The following is an 18,132-nucleotide window of genomic DNA, read 5'->3' as shown; positions in this document are numbered from 1 at the left end:
CAGTTAGCAGAGCTAAAACACAAAAATCTTTAAATCAAAATTGGCAACATTAGTAAACGCAGGCCTGTGCTGCCAAAACCTTTGAACTGGAGCAAGCTATCATTTGTGGCTTCACAGAAGAGTTGCTTTAGTAAGAGAGGGACAGAGAAAAGGACAATATTCAAGCAAGCATTTAAAGTTGTCTCCTGTACTACATTTCTGCATGCAGCCTCTAGCGCTTCATTAATGGTATCAGGTAGGCTAGAGAGACATGAGGCTCCAGAACTTATCATCGTCATCTACAAGATTTGTCCAAGTTCTTTCTCAACTTCAGCACATCAAAACACCCTAGAGTTTGCAACATGAATGTGGAAGGACAATGATTAAACCCCTACAATCCAAGAGTCAACCAGTCCTACTGTCCTCCCCCAGGTCTGTCAAGTACATGGTTTCTAATATAGGACAGAGCCCTGCCTAAAGGGGTGATGCACAGCGGAACAGACAGCTATCTAATATCAATGTAGACAATGGATCACTTTATTAAGTTTACAAGTAAAGTAAAGCATGAGCATCTTAAACCAAATACTGTCTGGAAATAATTCAGTTTTGTGTTCAAAAGTAAATTATAACCCCCTTGATTATGGAAGCAAGTGCTTGGCTAGTAAGTGCTAGTAACTAGTCAGCCGCCTTTTTTTGGCCTCCCAATCCCCTTCCCCCATAGTTTTGCAACAGGCAAAAACGCTTTACTGATTCAGGCGTGCATTATCATCTTGGTAAATTCCTTTAGCTTATAGTTGTGAACAAGTCATAGAACCATTCTGTCCACGATAATGGCAGACACAGCAGCTGTTTTTGTAGAAAAGACATTTAACTGTACAAAAAACCTATCTGACATTATAGTTAATGTGACATATCACTATTCATCAAATGTACACATCTCATTACAAACGGGAAGACAGATCAACTACAGCAGTAAAATTACAGTAATATTTGTATACAATGCATTTTAGTTTACAGTGTGCAAAGTGTCATCACAAACATACATACTCTAGTTTGCATCAACTCCCCCTCCCTTTCCATTGCCCACAAGCAAGGAATACAATCTTCCACCTCAAAAAAACAACTAAGAGCAACAAGTACTAAACAGTCGTATAATCCTTCCTGAACCACAAGTTTCAGGAACCAGCAACACACGCTCTATGAATCTGGGCTTACAGCACAGTTCTGTGAGAACTGTGGCAAACTCAGGCAAAGTTACTACAGATCACTGAGGCCTCTAAATGGCAAAAAAGCTTCGAAAGCGCTCTAAACCCTTGATTCCAGGTAGGAAGCGACTGAAGGCGACTGTTTTCCTTTCGATCCTTCCTTCGAACTGGCCATTATTATGAAATCCTTTTAATCTCCTAATACTAGAAGCATGGAACAGTAATCGGACATAAGTTTTCATAACAGACTCTCTCAACTCTCTCAAATGCAAAAGCTATTCCTTCCATTCTGGCAGTTTCTAGGGTGCTTTGCCATTGAGCTAAGTAATCCACCTAGATTCAAACTTTAAAATTAATTTTAACAAGGTCTCTTTCCCAACCACTTAAGTGCATAAGATAGAAAAACCACATACTCTATAACACTGTCTCTAAAATTCAGCTAATCTTATAAAATGACTTAAAGTGCAATTTAAAAACAGAAGAGTTTTTGGCGGGCATAAACTTATTATTTACCACACCACTTTGATGTACTGACATGAAGTGGGTTTAAGCTAAATCAAAATACTTACACTAGTCCAGGTTACTCTTTATACTTTAGCAAGAATACTTTGAAAGCCTGCAGCATAAAATATCATGGCAAACAATACAGTTATCCCAAACTCCCAAGTTTTATCCAGCTCCCCCTAAAGCAAGATTTGCTCAAGGGCTGACTACATCAGAAAGACTAAGCAAAAACACACAGAAAAGTTTAACTCGAATGGAACAATTAAACTGAAGCTAAATCAGAGAGGCCTAATTTAACTGAAGTTAAAGAGTGCCTATAAACCATGGACATACTTCAAAAAGAGTGTCTACTGTTAAGTACACTTAATTTCTATTTCACTGTAACATTAACATTCTTGAATGATTTGCTGTTGCCTCATTAGAGGTTCTCAAGGAAGAGAAACTGAAGTCTGGAAATAGTTTTCATATTTCATTTTCAAGTTCCTTATTTGCATAGAGAGCAACACCCTGATTCTACAAGTTTATCCACAGATGTAGACAGTTCACCATGTTGGCATCATATCAGGAAACCACATTCTTCCAAGGTGCTTGGAGACTTCAGAATGAAGTTGATCTAAGTTATAATCGTTATCTGGAATCAATACCTCCTCCATTATAGAAAGCTGGGTGAGCCTGCCTCCACACATCTTTACAAATTCAATAAAACCCCTACAAGTTACTTCACATTCACCAAGACCCATTGCTGTTAAGTTTTTGCAGCGCTCAGCAATCCGAATAAGTTCGTCATCCAAAGGCTGAAGTCCATTAGCACACACAACCAGCTCAATCAACCTTGGGCAATTCAGGCCAATACGACCTAACATTGCTTTGCTTACTGCACGACCAAAGTAAAGGTGTGTAACAGGGGTTTCCTCTCTGAAGAAAGCATCGAATTCTTCTTCATATAAGAAAAAATACATCACAATGTTGACTTTGGGGGAGTGTTTAACAAAAGCATCCCAGCTTTGCTTTTTAATAGTATGAAATTCAACTTGTCCAGGATTTTCACTCACAACATCTATCCGCAGGTGTTCAAGATCAACATGTTTTTCACTCGAAAGAGCCAGCAGCAGTTCATCACTTAAAATGTAGTAGTTCAAAGCCAGCTCCTTAAGTCCATGACACTGGTCAGCGACGCAAAGAATTCCTGAAAAATACAAACAATTACTTTGCTAAATAGGAAGTGAATAAAGCCAAACAGAATTATTTATTGTAAAACTCGAGCAAGTGCTAAGTTGACTGACTTTTGTATTCATGCCGATATCCAAGAACGTGAAGAAGAACAGAGTTCTAAATATCCACATCCTTTTATGTGTTTTGGCCACAAACACTCATCAGCAGGTGGAGAAGCAGGTCTAGTCACGTTAATCTTGGATCTGTGCTGTCTTTGTGGCAATCTTTGCCCTTCCCTATGCAGAGTTTCCTCAGCTTTGAGGAAGCAACTGAGACCAGGTAAGTTCCAACTGGTATTTTCTACGTCCTTTCCCCAACGTTTCTTCCTTCGGCAATCATCTAAGCATTCTACTTAAATGACCACCAGCAGAAGAGCTTAACAGCTGTGCTAAACTGAAATCTCTGAACTAAGACATACATAACAGAACTGCTCTTAAACTGCCCGAACGCAAAATACACAGCTGTCATCATCACCTTTTGCGGACTCTGGATAAAAGTTCAGAAAAGAGATTAGACTGGGGTTCCCTTTCCCTAGCTCCAAAGTTCCAGGAGAAATTTAAGTCAGAAGGGACCCAAAGGCCCTCTGAACTGTCAGGCAAGTCTGCACTTCCAAGTACCCTTGAAGGGAGCGAGCCCTTGACCAACTAGGGCTAAAACAAAAGTTTATACTACCATATCTGAACACAGGAGGGCACTACAGAAACGAAAAAGCCCTTTGGTCTTATTCTACTGAATTTTAAAGTTTGTACATTCCTACATTTCTGTAATACAACTTTAAAGTATTGACAGTTTGGCTGAATAAATTTAACTCTTTTGTAAGATGTTCCCAGTTAAAGACAAATATTTTCACCTCCTTTATCCCACCAAGCAGCAGCTGTTTACGGGCCACTGATTTCATGTTTGTATTCCCCAAAAAATACCAGTGGATTAAGTTTACAAAAGATGCACACATTAAGCAGCTCACACTGTTACTTTTAGGCAAAACTTGCAGTGACTATTAAGGCCTTGGTACCTATGTAAATGGCATGCACTAATTTTGGAGGCCTTTTCTCCTCAAAACCTATTATCAGAGATGGAGGAACAGCTGAGAAGAATGTACGAAGAATCACCAGGACCTCTGGAAGATGCAGTCAAGTGAGAAGCACCTGCACCTTGATTACTCCAGCTCATTCACAGGCATTTTTCTTCTTCCCCTTCCAACTTTACAAACAGTCAAGATTAGGTCAATAAAAGGCCTAGGCTAAAAGACTCAGAAGAGCCTGGAAAGTTATATGGATAACTCATTTCAAACCTAAATCCTGACTATTTTTTTCTACTCCTTTACTACTACATTTCTTATATATTCACTACTCACCTGCAGGTGATACATGAGGACAACTGCTCATTTTTAGTAGTTTTAGAGTATCACTATTGTTAGCAACAAGAACCTTCAAGGAAGGATCATCAACTGGTGTGTCATCTATCTTGATTGATGATAATGACTTGGAGTTTACAAAAACTACCGTCAGTGCTGAAGTAAAATGAGCCTGTTTGAAAAAAATGCAGGAGAAAAAAAAAAATCTTATGCTGTTACACTTGACAATACTATTATAATAAACAAACTCTACATTCAGAATTAACTCATCCATACTTGCTTCCCTCTTTAATAAAATTGGTATGTGTACACAAGGACAAAACTGTGGCATCTGGGATCCAACTGTAGGAAAAAAGGCAATGACATTTCTTTTATTTTCCAGAAAACAACTCTGCTGTGAACTACAGAGCCAAGGGGAAAAAAATCCCAATTATTTCATCAGTACATTAGAATCTGTGATCACTGTATCTTCTCATCTGGAAGTTAGAAGGTTCAAGTCTTCTAAGCAGTTTCACATCTCTAGGCTATGAAAAGTTATCAGCACTAGTAAATTTAGTGAACAGAACCTAAATTTAACTATTTCCCCATATTAATAGATGCCACAAATTTAAGAAGACAGACCAGTAAATATAGATGGCTTCATTAAAAAAAACAGTATCAACTGAATAACAGTTCTTATGAGTCTTTAAAATCAACATCAAATACTTGCCTACATGAGCAGAAGTTTATGAAAGAGCTAGATAACAGTAATAAAGGTTAAAGTGGTCTTAAGAGTAAATAAATTTTTTGCTAAAAGTCATTTCTAAATCTACTTTTTAAAAATATAGTTTGTAGGACATTACCTTAGAGACATTCATGAAGCTTGGTTTAGCTGTAGAAATCAAACCCAGTGTCTTGATAGAACAGTTCACCAACTGAGAAAGAATGTCACAGGCTGCTTCTGCTGACTCAGTACTACTATCAACCTATAAAAGCAATTTAAGAATCATGAACTTATTCCGTATTACTATTTAGAAAACTTAGCAGTGTCATGGATACCAAGGACTGCAAGTCCACAGCCTGTACTACACCAGATTTCCCTTTCCACCGGGACAAAAAGCAACATTAATTAGAAATCTCATGACAAGAAAAGTTAAGGAGAAGTACTTTTTTAAACTAGTACATTATCAGAAAGTATTCCAGAGTATGACTACTAGGTACTTCTGACATGGGCAGCTCAAACCTAGACCTTCTCTTTGAAGAATCTCACAGAATCACAGAACGGCTGAGGTTGGAAGGGACCTCTAGAGATCATCTAGTCCAACCTCCCTGCTCAAGCAGGGTCCCCCAGAGCATATTTCCCAGGATTGCATCCAGATGGGTTTTGAATATCTCCAGTGAAGGAGACTCCACTACCTCTCCGAGCAACCTGCGCCAGTGCTCTGTCACCCTCACAGGAAAGAGTTTTTTCCTCAGGTTCAGATGGAACTTTCTCTGGTTCAGTTTCTGCCTGTTGCCTCTCATCCTATCACTGGGCAGCACGGAGAAGAGTCTGGCCCCATTCCCTTGACACCCTCCCTTCAGATACTTGTACACATTGATGAGATCCCCCCCCTCAGTCTTCTCTTCTACAGGATGAACAGGCCCTGTAGAAGCCTCTCCTCATAGGAGAGATTCACGCACCCATGTTTCTTTCTAAATAGCAGGTTTAACTAGTACTGGCATAATGACATATTATGGGTGGGTGCACGTGCATGCATGGTAACTCTAGACATTTAGAGCAGGGGGAAAAAAAGGACTTACTAAAGGCTAGGTAAAGGCTAGATACAATCGAGCAAGCTAATTCACGTTACTTCAGGGACAATACAATAGCTTAGCATCTTCAATAACGAGCTCAAGATTCCCAATTCATCTGTAAGCCTGATGACTAACTTTGGACAAATCAGTATTCCATCTCACCTTCTTAATAAGTGATTCACCTTGTACTACTATGCAACCAAATCACAAGATCTCCAAATGCAAAGAGTTTCAGTGACAGTGCTGACAACCTAGCTTGGAATAATGAACTCCTCTAAGGAGGAGTGATTGCAACAACTTAACAGAACAACTGCAATTCCAACTGTAGTCTCGTTAGATAAACTGTTAGTGAAATGTATCAGGTGTTCAAATGAAGCAAGTTTGAATTAATGTAATCCTTTGCCTACAAACATAGCCTTCATTTAAAAAATATTTACTGTTACTTCACAATGTCCTTACATGTCAAGTGACTGAATATAAATACAATCTCTTCCTTCTTTACACAAACTGTTACACAACAGGCTTCTGAAATTTCAGGATATTCTTCGCTGTATACTCCTACTTTGCAATTAAATAATAGACATATGACTTAATAAATTTATTTCCTTAATTCTTTGATGCATAAGAAATATTTTAGCAGATTAATCTGTCAACTACTTCAACTGCCATTAACGTTGGATACACAATATATAAACTCCACAGTATATATTCTGAAAACACGTCACGTAGTCTTCAAATGTTAATTCTTTCTTTACTTTGTATGAATTAAATTGTAGAAGTTGGAAGGAAACAACGTGCACGCATGGAAATAAGTCGTAGCAGCTGCATTTTTGAAAATACGTTCAAGCCTTTACCTTGAAGCTGACGTACTGCAGATGATCAGCATGCCTCTTGATAATCTGCTGAATGAGATCAGGATGAGTAGACTTTAAGTAAGAAGTAGCTGGCTGGTTAAGTTCAAATTCAAACTTCCTCCAGAGATCTGGGACATGAAAAATTTCATTCCACCTTCGACAAACAGAAGATGCCTTAGCTCGATCTACTAAAGGTAGAAACTGAAAAATACGGAGAATAACATGGTGCGGAAGGCTTCCCCAATCCGAGGCATGCAAGTTGGAGTCACCAAATGGTGATCCACGGAAACAAGTCCTCTGTTTCTTGTTTTGCTGTGATGCTTGAGCAGCTTCATTTTCTACCAGAACCTTCTGCCTAGCTCTCTTCATCATGAATGTAATCAGCCTCAGGTACTGGAGCGATCCAGTGTATTCAAACCATGCAGTTGCCTGTCAGTTTCAAGTACAGAAGGTCTCTACAAAAAAAAAAAAAAAAAAAACAACACACAGAATATTGGGGGATCAAGGGAGAAACAGCAAGAGTTAACAAGTTAGCAAAATTTAAAATGTTACTATGCAAAACGCAAGTCCCTATGTCGATATCCCGTGCACAGACAACAGAAAGAACCTTGTTTCTCTATACCTTTTATTTTGTACAACTCAACCTGAACCTAGGCAACTGGGATTTGTCAGTTTTCCAAGCATAGTTTCATCTGTTAGCGCTTCACCGTATACGTCACATACTTTGTGGAGAAAAACTATTCAACAGTAATTTAGTTCAGCAATAACAAATTATGTATGTTTAATTTTAAACTCAGCAGACAAACTACTGAATCTACTGGTGATTTCTAAAGGAATTTTTGTTAATCACTGTGGAACCCAACTCATACAAACCTCCCTTTTCAAATAAGGATGAACCTTGAACAGGCACGTCCAGAAGAGTCCAAAAGTCTCTTCCTCCCATTTTTTTTTTCCCTTTTTAAACATGACGAGCACAGAAAAAGCGCTTGTACAATTAACAGCAAAAAACTTCAGAGCCCACTTATCAAAAAAAGGGCAAAATAAGCGAGATTCACATGAAGCATTTTTCAGCAACAAAAGATCCCAACCTTCAGTGCATCAGAAGCAGTTTAAGGGTTTGGTTTGCTTTTTTTGTTAGAGTTTACTGAATTCATGGAGTTATATTTACTGTAGGTTTTTTACATGTATTTAACTATTTACAGGATTTCCAGGACAGCCTACGTATCCAAAGGCGGTGGTTGTTATTTTAAGAAGAGACCTGTACCAGTTCATTCAAAATTTGAGAACACTTTAAGCCTAAAATGGGCAAAACGTTTTCCATCTCCCCTGAAAATAAAAGGAAGACACATCGGAGAGAGAAAGGTAACACATGAAACCTCTGTCACAGACAGAGCTACAGCTTCAAGGATCTCTGCAACTGTGTACAGAAAAACAGTTAATGTAACTCCAATTTCTTCTGGAATGTTATGACTCAATTCTGAGCATCTTTCTTACAAAATTTAGTAAAAGCAACTCATCTCCCAATACCAAAAGATACATAAACCGGGAGAAAGAAATAGATGCAAAAAGCAGGCCTGAGAGTGGAGATTTCTGCTTTGAGAAAAGGACAGTGACAGAAGCAGATTATCAAGTTCTAAGGAGCCTTGGTTTGCTGGAAAAATAAACAGGAAGGACCTGCAGCAACTGCTTGAAATGGCACGCAGGACATTTTCAGGAGGAAAAGAAAGAACTCACAATGAGGTAAACTCATAAAAGTAACTTCCACCCTTGAGTTTTACAATACGGCAATCAACATGCATACACATTGCTGAGAGAAATAAAATTCGTAAGCCCAACTTTAGCTGAGAAACTAGATATGAATTTAACTTTACCAAGTATAATCAGTAGCATAAACACAGGCATCTCGCATCAGTTTTTACATCATCTAGCGCAGGCACCAAGATCGTGAAAGACATGTTATTAGGCAGTAAATAACAAAGATTTACTGCCAGAAACAAGCACGATAACTCTGCCTGTAAGCAGGTTAAATTTTAAATGTGACTACAGTGACCTGAACAGAACTTTACTTCGATGCCATTTGGCTTTACCTGCATTCTGCCTAAAACTGGACATAAAGAAGAAAACATCTCCTTGTGTTAGGCAGAAAACCAAGAGCACACGAAGGTATCACTGAAAGCCAGATATATATTCTGGAAAACCCCGTATCCCCACTACGTTGTTTGAAATAGAAGGAAAAATTTATGAGAGTCTGAAATGCTGTACCACGCTGTACATACAACTGTAGGAAACTACTCCACTGAACAATGTTTGCCACAGGAGACAGAGTTAAAAAGAGATAACGTTACAACATATGGAAAAGCTCTGCTTCCGTAGGCTGAAGCACAGCAGTCTATTCTAGGGAAATCCTCAATAACTGCCTTAACTTTCAAGCAACTGTTTCATTTTACAGCAGGATGAGGCCCCTTCTCAAAAGTCCTTCTAATTAAAGTGTTGAGCTACACCTTATCTCCATCCAACCAGTCCGAAGCTACTTCTCAAAGCAATCAGGCATTTTTCAACAATCAACAGAACATGTTGTCTGTTTTTACTGAACACAAAATCTTCCAAGACAGCCCTTAGAGCATGCCTTTTCTAGACTTCTCAAGTTCTCTTTGACATTATTCTTTTCAATCTTTAATCATTCAATTAGCTAGAAAGAAATTTTAATTTAAAAAGTCATACTGGTCCTAGTTCTTACTCCAGCTTACTTAGTTTTTCTGAGCTATTTCCATATCTGCACAACAGAAACAAACATAGCAATAAGTAGATGAACTACAGATCAGGTTAAGTTCCAAACATTCACAAATTAACTCAAACTCATGCTCCTGCCATGTGTTTTGTTCCACTACAGTTCTGTCCTCCAGTTTGAAATGTAGGGCTGGACTGATACATCCTAAATGTAACGGCTGAGGAGGTGTCAGATACGCAAGTAGTAACAATGCATTTTTCTGAAAAGAAAAGCAAGCATGTGCATCTATGCTTTCTTTTAAAAGGAGGAAAGCATTTCCTTTCATTCATTTTATTATTTTAAAGCTTTTCATAAAGATTTTTCTTTAAAAGAAAAGAAAGTACGTACATATGAGCGGAAAAAAACTACCTAGCTAATTGCTTTGGAGTGACCTGTCTGACCAGCTTCACTACTGTTTGCTCTCTTGAAAAAGGGTTCAGCCACCAAGGAATTTATTCCAGTAGTCTTCAGAAATCTTCACCTTAGTCTCTTAAAAGTTCCATTTATGATAGAGATACATAATACACTCAGAAGGATAAACCAGTAACACTCTTCAGATTATTTTTAATACCTGAACTTTTTCTTCCCTGAATAGACATATGTGCTTTACATAACACATGGCAAAAGTGATTAAGCCAAAGAGAATTAATAGTGGTATGCATATTCCAACACATTCCATTCCAAAGGAAAGCAGTATTTGTAATCAATTACTAACTACTAGTATTATACTAGTACAATAGTAACTACTGTAATGAAGATGCACGCTCAGTATGAAAAAAACACTTTGCTGTTAGACCATTTTATCAAGTTGTTATCTACATGACCACATTTTATCACTTTTCAACTTTACTCAAGCCTTTAGCACAGTGAACAGGCATTCCACTACATTATATGGTTAATTAGTACAGCCACCCATACAACTCTCTCTTCGCATTGCTCATAGCCTTGCTAAACTTAGTTTAGTTCAAATACCTGCTGATTTTTATCTCTTCTCTTTAGGTTGCATTAAAAGTTTTGCTGTTTCCTAAAAACTAAAGTCCAGAATGAAAAAAATGAAATAAAACACATCTTGTTGTCTTTGAGAAGCATCTCTGTGCTTTTGCTATTCTCATGCAAATCTGCAACATTTCAGTAAAATGCACGTAACTGGGGAGAAAAGGGAAATTTTCGCTTTGCCATTCAAAACTTATTTGAGCTTCACAGGTGCTCCTTTGGCGCCTACAAAGAAGTTCTGACTTCCGAGAGCTACTTGAGAGAAAGGGTACAAAAAGCCTACCCTGCAGACCAGGCTGTAGACAAGATGTAGCATATCCATTTCAGAAGCATCAGGAGACGTGACAAGATATACACGGTGTATATAGTACCTAGGCTGTTGTTGATTAAAGCGGCCATATCTTGTCCTTGCTGCTATATCCTGTTAGAACAGACAACTTCGGAATGTTCTGTCTATTTAATATTCTATATTGCAGAATTCTGAAACGAGCAAAATTAGGTTATATGACTCACCGAGGGAAAACGTCAGAAAAAAGATTCCGTTGGTTATGTATCCCAGAAAGTTTGTACCAAACATGAAGCCCTAATATTTACCGTGTAAAAGTGAATGCTTAAATTTTAAATTAGGAGGAATATGTTGGATTATGTATGTATCTATGTATTTTAAAACACAAGTGACGGTAACCGAATTTTAGTTCCATATGATATAATCAAGGTAGTACTGAATGAGAGGCATACACGCACACATACCTCCAAAGAATGTGGAAGTTCCTGTCAAGTTACCAGCACCTTTCTGTGTCTGAACATCCATCCCACTGATGAGTCATCCTGTATGTGTGCATGGATTCCTTAACCAGAAGGCAGAGAGGGGTCCCAGAAGATGAACTGACCTGTGAAGTCATCGACCAAAGAAAAGCTGTTCTGCAAATTCTGGGAGACCCGTAGGAGGGACTAAGTTCAGTTTTGGAAATGAGACAAAGACGACTAAAACTCTCCACGCTGCAAGTCAGACATGTAAGTAGAACGACAGCACGTGACAAGCTAGTTAGTTTTACCAAATGCTGTTGTCTCAAAACTAATAGAAAGATGCAAGCGTTCCCACAACTCTAGTTTTGGCATTTCCCACAGTTTTAGTCACCTCAATATTCTTATTCAGCATAGCCACAGCTTGCGTATTATTTTAAGAAGTTATGTACCCACATAGGAAGAGTTAATTTTTTCAGCCTACTAAACACCAGCACGTTATGAAAGCTACATTGATCAAAATATTTAAAGGTATGACATCTAATATTTTAAATTTAAGGACTCTTGGTTTTAAATGTTACTCGGTTTTACCAAAAAAGGCATGCTACTGCATCATTACAATCCTTGACAATAATTTTAAACTAAGTTGGCTAAACTCTCTCACAATTGGAAAAATATTGATTATGCATGAATATGCTCCCATACACCAGTATGAAAGGAGCTACTCTGTATTTTAGTACCAAAGAACATCTTCTACTATTCACTTGGGAAAGTATGCCCAAAACCTCCACATTCAGTTACCCCTTCTACTGATGCAGTTTAAACAGAAAGCTAACAGGAACTGCAACATGCCTCTGAGTAACCCACAACAGGTTTGAAATGAAAAAGCAGATTTAAAACTAAACCAAATTACAACTTCAGGGTGTTTTCAAAATATTGTAGTTAATCAGTAATAACACCTTTAAGAACATCCTAATGCTGAATGTTTTTTAAAAAAATTACTATTTTTTAATAAGACAGGAGACATAGGGGCTTGAGAGTCTCCTAGCTCATAACATCTTCTTTTGAAAAATAGGCCAGTTGATATCATGTTTGTAATCATAAAGTTTAAAACTAGTGCAGCAGAGAACAAGAAAAGCAGCCCTCATCTCAAAAAATAAACAAACACCAAGAACCGAAATCTGTGCAATTATTGAGGCTGCTAAGCTCACGTACATCACAAAATCTACGAGCTGCACAGTCACACTTGTCTAGGATTACAAAGCTGACATACATTAGTAAATGTGTGTGCAGATGACACCCAGAACAGTTTTAAAGTTATTGTAGTCTTGTATGACTTGTACATTCTACAAGTATTACACACTCTTCAGTGAAATGAGCTGACTATCCCTTTGCTAACGCTGCGCGGCAGTGCACGTACATATCTAAGTTTACCTGTAAAAGTGCTGTCAGTTTCTACAACTGAAAGACGGTAGGTTTATAATGATGTGTGAACAAACAACATAGGAGTAAGAGATGTAACTGAAAGAACAAAACGCTGAGATGTAATTTAAATATTCAACACAGAAGCGTAGGAAGTGTAATAGTTAATAAACCACATACACAGCATACTTTGAAGCAGCTTTCTTACCTAAAGAATGCTTCCAAGTTACAGTGGGGAATAAATGAATGAACAGAGGTAGCTGCCGCCATGGGGCATTCACAAGCATCTGTCTGTTTTCCCCTCCTGTCCAGATAAAACGCCACAAAATCTTTATTAGTTTAAAACAAACAATCCTAATATTCCATGCCATGCAAAAATTACCAAAAAAAAAAAAAATGTCGGCAGCAATCAAGAGGTCAACTACCTTTCCTCCCCATTTCAAAACTGGTAATAAAAAAAAATAAAAAATGGTGGTAAGTAACCTGTTATTCCTTTATTATCTTCATCTTCCTCACTGACTGATACAGCTCCTTGCTTTAGCGAATGAGTTTGTATCATCTTAACGCAACGTAGCTTACCTTATATTGCAAATACTATGCTACGCACAGAACTGCAAGGAAAGCTTAAGTGTAAAATTAAAGGAGTGTTGCAGTTGCATTTACATTGTACTGGCCAAGAATACAATGTAAACAGTATGAATTACTCAACATTTGCCATTGTCATTAACAGTGAAGTTCAGTAAATACTGCCTACAACTACTATTGTAATCTAAAATTCATGGAACACATCGAGTACACTGGAAAAAGCAAAGCACTTTCCTGCCTTTTTCCCTTCACTGGCAATATTATCTAGTGCCGAGGGAACTATATGGCATACGATCAAAACACAGACACTCTCTCTTCCACCACACGGCCCAGTACCTTACTGCCCAAGGTACCAGCAGCCATAAGTCACCCACCCAGGACAGCCCTGGCTACACAGTCACAGGACAAGAAGCAAGGCACTCGCTGCAGTCAATCAAGTAACCAGTCATCCAGCCCGCAGCCTCCTTCCGATTTAAGAGTTCCCAGGAAAGCAGATGGCACTCTGTCCGATCTGACAGGTGTATCACAAACTACCATATCAGGATCGTTCAACCTAAGAAGTCCTCTGTTTCCCTTCACGCTATTTTATTTTAATACTGCATGACCAAAGTTTGTGTTTCAGTGTCTTCCATTTCAAATAATCATTCAAAGACTCATCCCTCATCATATCACTAAGGTTACTTCTATAAAAATACACCAAACACCCTGAAATCATCATAAATAACTTTATATGCCTATCACGGAGAGGAAAAAAATCCTATGCAGCTATCTGTTCTAAGCTCAGGATTTCAGTATCCTTCCTAACGCCGCTTAGCTTAGCCGCAAACAAAATAGTTTCTGAAATTAAAACAACATTTGAAAATTAAGAAAAAGACAATAATATCCGTTATAGTAAGAAATGTGTCAAGTAGTCTTTATTGACTTAATAGAACTATGCTGTTCAGCAGCCTTCTGAATTTCATAAAGATCTGAACTGGTTACCTATAACGGCTGAATACTTCTATTAACGAGAGACTATAACTTCTGCTGCAACGAACTTCTCTTTCACAGACTTGTCTGAGAATCCCTCAGTGCAGAATTAAGTGTAACTAGGTTAGATGTACTAATAGTTTATATTTTTCTGCCAGAGATAAAAGTAGTCAAACTCTATGTACTGCATTGAAAAAATAAGGTTACTGAAAGCTCTTGTTAACTAAGAAAAATAACACGTACAGTCTAATCAACCTGTCTTCAAGCATTCAAAGCCACATCGGCCATCATAAGCAATTTAAACAGTGAGAGCTAATCTAAGCAGAAAGTTTAATAATAAAAAATAACTATCAGAGATGCAGTCAAATATAAGCTTACGTTAAAGAAATAAGTTACATTAAAAACAAACAGCGAAGTGCGTGTCCAAGGTAGAGCTACCCAAGCTGCCATCAAAGATAAACAGCAGCACCAAAGTCGCAGATATATTTTGAAAAACTGAGGAGGTTTAGCAAATCTATTCACATCCTCACTCGTGCACATTATCAAATATTACCGCACCAGTGTATATACCTGCTTTCCTCTACTAACTTTTTGACTTTCTGATCAAGTATATTGCACAGCTGCATGTTACCCTACTAGAACACGCCCACAAAATTAATAGGGATTCAGAAAAATTTAAGTTAAACAACTACTTCTTCAGCTCATCATGGCAACAGAATCCTACACACACCAGTTAAAATGAAGACGTTATAACTTCTCTCATGATATGCGGGTCGCTGCAGGGGGTTCTGAGCAGGTGCCAACAAGTGACTCAACTATAACTAGCAGCTGTTCACTACTTCCCATGCTAAAACGTCACCTGCAAACAAGAGGTTCTGCGTAACTGCTACAGCCCAACGGACCATGCAAATTCAGGCCAAACACAGCAAAAAAAAAAAAAAAAACCAACCCTGCTTCTTCAGATTTCTAGATTTTACTTGCAGTTCTCAACACCAGGGCTCAACAGGAATCGAGAAAATAAAGTGCCATAAAAAAGAAGGTTTATAATACAAACAGTTAAAAAAATCCACAATAGAAATGAAATTCTAGAGAAATGAAAAATTTCTTCCAATAATTAAGCTTAGAAGTCTCCTGTGAATTTAGTCAGCATCATAATAATTACACTTTACCTTTCTCACACTTGAAAACTAGTAAGTTTGTGGATCTGTTTTTAACAGCTGAAATACCCGTTGTAGTAATCAAAATGTCTTTAAGAAATCACGTTTCAGTGACATTTTCAAAGTCGTCTTCCTATCAAGGTCTACTTCTGAGCTGGATATTTTTTTTTAAATAAATCCACCTTTATCTTTCTCAAAACCTAAGCCTCCACCTCTTAAGGGATTCATCACTTTTCAGTGCTCATTTATGACAACGCAACTCAAAGACTGTTAAAAATAACAGCATTCACCTCAGCATTTTTACTTAATTACACTTGATTTCACTTAATATTAGTTTTAACTGAAAAAATACAAATTTATTGCCTTTTTAGTATTATTTAGATGGTGAAATTTAGCTATTCAAGTTCTATTAACGTACTATTTCTGTAAAAGGAAAACTCCGTATTTGAATAGCTTTTTCCCCCAACAACTATTTTACAGGCAAAACCCCTGTCTTGTTCTACTACACGACACCTCTGAAGCTTCACAGTTCTTTGCAAAACTTCTTTTTAGGGCTTACCCATTCCTTCCACAGTAGCAACAAACATGTTTTCTACTGCTTTCACAGTGTGTTCATCCTGACTTCAATATGCAATTCAAGCACTAGCTTCAGACTCAAAAAAAAACCCCCTATCTTTGAACATAACGCTCTGACTAAAACTTGCCGCAACCCACAGCTTCAAAGGGTTCCTCGACTTCGCCCTCAGCTCAGCGTCATCTGACAGGGGAAAAAGGGCACCAACCCGAGCAATACCCAGCGCAACTCTTCCAACACACATCACGCTCGCTTACGTTTTTCCAAGGCGTGCCTACGCGGAGACGTTCAGGTAATTTTGAACCAGGCCACTGGATCAGCGTACATAAAAGCACGTTAAACCCTTCTTACGGCAGCGCCCGCTGATGCGCACAACGGCTTTAAGCTTATTATACCTAAACCTTCAAGATGGAGCGGGATGTGAGGCGGCTCTGCCCCTGAGCGAAGGCATCCCGGCGGAGGCCGCTGCCCTTCAGTAGATATTTACCGAAACTTCCCAGCGAGGGAAGGGAGAGGCGGGGCCGCCCCGCGCCCCTCAGCGCCGGGCGGGCCGCGCCTCAGGCTGCGGCGGGCGGGAGCCGCCGCCACCGCGGGGCGGGGCGCGGCTGTTGGTAAACAGCGAGCACGGGACAGACGTGCGCGGTGCCGCAGCGCCCGTCCGGCCTCCCCTCTCCCGGGCCGCCGCCGCGGCCTCTCCCCCGGCTCCGCACCCGCTGATGCCCGCCCCGCCGCCGCTCACCGCCGCCTCCGCGAGGCTCTCTGGCGCTAACAGGGTCGAAGCGAGCCGCAGCGCAGGGCGGGAGCCGCCGCGACGCGCCCCGAAGCCTCCCCAGCGCCCTGGCCAAGCCGCGCGCCGGCCGAGCAGCGCCGCCGCCGCCCCCTCCGCTACGGCGCAGGCGCCATGGGCTCGCCCCGCCCGACGCGGCGGGAAAGCGCCGCCGCCGCCCTCCCCGCGCGGCACGTGACGCCGGGCGCCATTTCGCGCCGAGGCGAGCCGGCGCCCCGTGGCTAAAATGGGCGGGGGGAAGGCGGCGGGGCGGCTGCGGCCTCCCGGCCCCGGCGCGGGGAGGGAAACGAAGCGCACCGGCGTCCCCCCTGCTCGCCGCGCCTGCAGGAGCCCTGCCCCTCGCCCGCCCCTCTCCCTGTTAAAGGCGCAGGCAGGGCTCCGGGGCCTTGCTGCAAGCTCATCATCTCCCACCCATATATATATATATATATTTTTTTTTTTTTTAACCCCTTGAATTTTGCATCGCCTCCTGTCTAGGGGCCATCTCCAGTGGAGGGAGTTGGAGATTTCCTCAGGAATGGCCTGAGGGAGCCCAGTTTCTGCCAGGGAGACAGGAGGGGCTGTTCCAGCTGCGTCCAGCTGGCACTAGGCGACTACATCACCCTTCTGGGCAAGTTCATCCATTTAACTGGCAGGAAGTTGCACACAGGGTGTTCAGGGGCAACACCTCCTGCAGTTTGCTTCCAAAGCTCACCACCACCTCACTGAGCCACTGGCTTTCTGAGAAACCTGCAGATTTTGACTCCCAAGAGGGACTGAACTCTTTCTAGCAGCACCAGTAGCTTCATATCGTGGTTAAACTACAGCAGTCCTGGGCTTCAGAAGCTGTCCCTGGAGTCCCAAGAACCTTTTAAGGGAACTGTTTTACCCAGACACAGGCTTTCCCCTTGCTTCTCCCATTCCAGCTGGGTATCCGGGAAGTTACATTCATCACACTGCAGAATAGGAGTTTGGTGCTTTTGGTCTATAAAACCAATACAAGAGCAAAAGCTACCCCTTTAGGCACCACATTTTTGCCCACCCCAAGCATCTACCCATCCTGACCTGCTCAGTCCCAGCTTGAACAGAGATAGGTGCAGGCAGGTTTCACTGCTGCTTTTCAGCTAGGTATTGGCCAAAAAGGTGCCCTTGCTGAAGGGCTCGACTCTCACCGTTTACTCTACATATCCTCACTGCCTACCTCTTCAAATGACTCCCCTAGGGACCAGGGAACTGATATTTAGGCCATATGATTGTCTAAATTGGAGCTG

At 40.3% G+C, this 18,132-nt stretch overlaps 1 protein-coding gene across 6 annotated transcripts; it reads right to left on the bottom strand.

Annotated features, from left to right (window-relative positions):
- Positions 1 to 494: 494 nt before the first annotated feature.
- FBXL21 (Putative F-box/LRR-repeat protein 21) lies at positions 495 to 17,013 on the bottom strand. 6 transcript variants are annotated; one of them, XM_068959500.1, is made up of 8 exons: positions 16,835 to 16,982; positions 13,019 to 13,114; positions 11,395 to 11,534; positions 10,928 to 11,124; positions 6,885 to 7,339; positions 5,097 to 5,219; positions 4,255 to 4,426; positions 495 to 2,874 (listed from the first exon to the last, which is right to left on the bottom strand). In XM_068959500.1, the coding sequence occupies exons 5-8, from the start codon at positions 7,254 to 7,256 to the stop codon at positions 2,231 to 2,233; spliced, it is 1,311 nt and encodes a 436-aa protein (XP_068815601.1). In that variant the 5' UTR covers positions 7,257 to 7,339; positions 10,928 to 11,124; positions 11,395 to 11,534; positions 13,019 to 13,114; positions 16,835 to 16,982; the 3' UTR covers positions 495 to 2,230. The 6 variants fall into 6 exon arrangements, with proteins under 6 accessions (XP_068815601.1, XP_068815599.1, XP_068815602.1 ...); XM_068959498.1 differs by lacking the exon at positions 10,928 to 11,124 and adding an exon at positions 16,353 to 16,406 and having other exon boundaries at positions 16,835 to 16,974; XM_068959501.1 differs by lacking the exon at positions 10,928 to 11,124 and having other exon boundaries at positions 16,835 to 17,013.
- Positions 17,014 to 18,132: the final 1,119 nt, after the last annotated feature.

This window comes from Struthio camelus, chromosome 13 (assembly GCF_040807025.1).
Source record: "Struthio camelus isolate bStrCam1 chromosome 13, bStrCam1.hap1, whole genome shotgun sequence".
NCBI classification, from domain to species: domain Eukaryota; kingdom Metazoa; phylum Chordata; class Aves; order Struthioniformes; family Struthionidae; genus Struthio; species Struthio camelus.
Note: the sequence above shows the minus strand (reverse complement) of the source record. Positions and strands in the feature narration are given on the sequence as shown.

What these genes read in the sequence shown, in the direction of transcription:
- FBXL21 (XM_068959501.1), bottom strand. Translation starts at nt 7,256, where the DNA reads ATGATGAAGAGAGCTAGGCAGAAGGTTCTGGTAGAAAATGAAGCTGCT. An exon ending in GCTTCATGAATGTCTCTAAG is followed by an intron (nt 4,427 to 5,096) that starts GTAATGTCCTAC and finishes TTTTTCAAACAG; the next exon opens with GCTCATTTTACTTCAGCACT. An exon ending in TCCTCATGTATCACCTGCAG is followed by an intron (nt 2,875 to 4,254) that starts GTGAGTAGTGAA and finishes TGTATTTTTCAG; the next exon opens with GAATTCTTTGCGTCGCTGAC.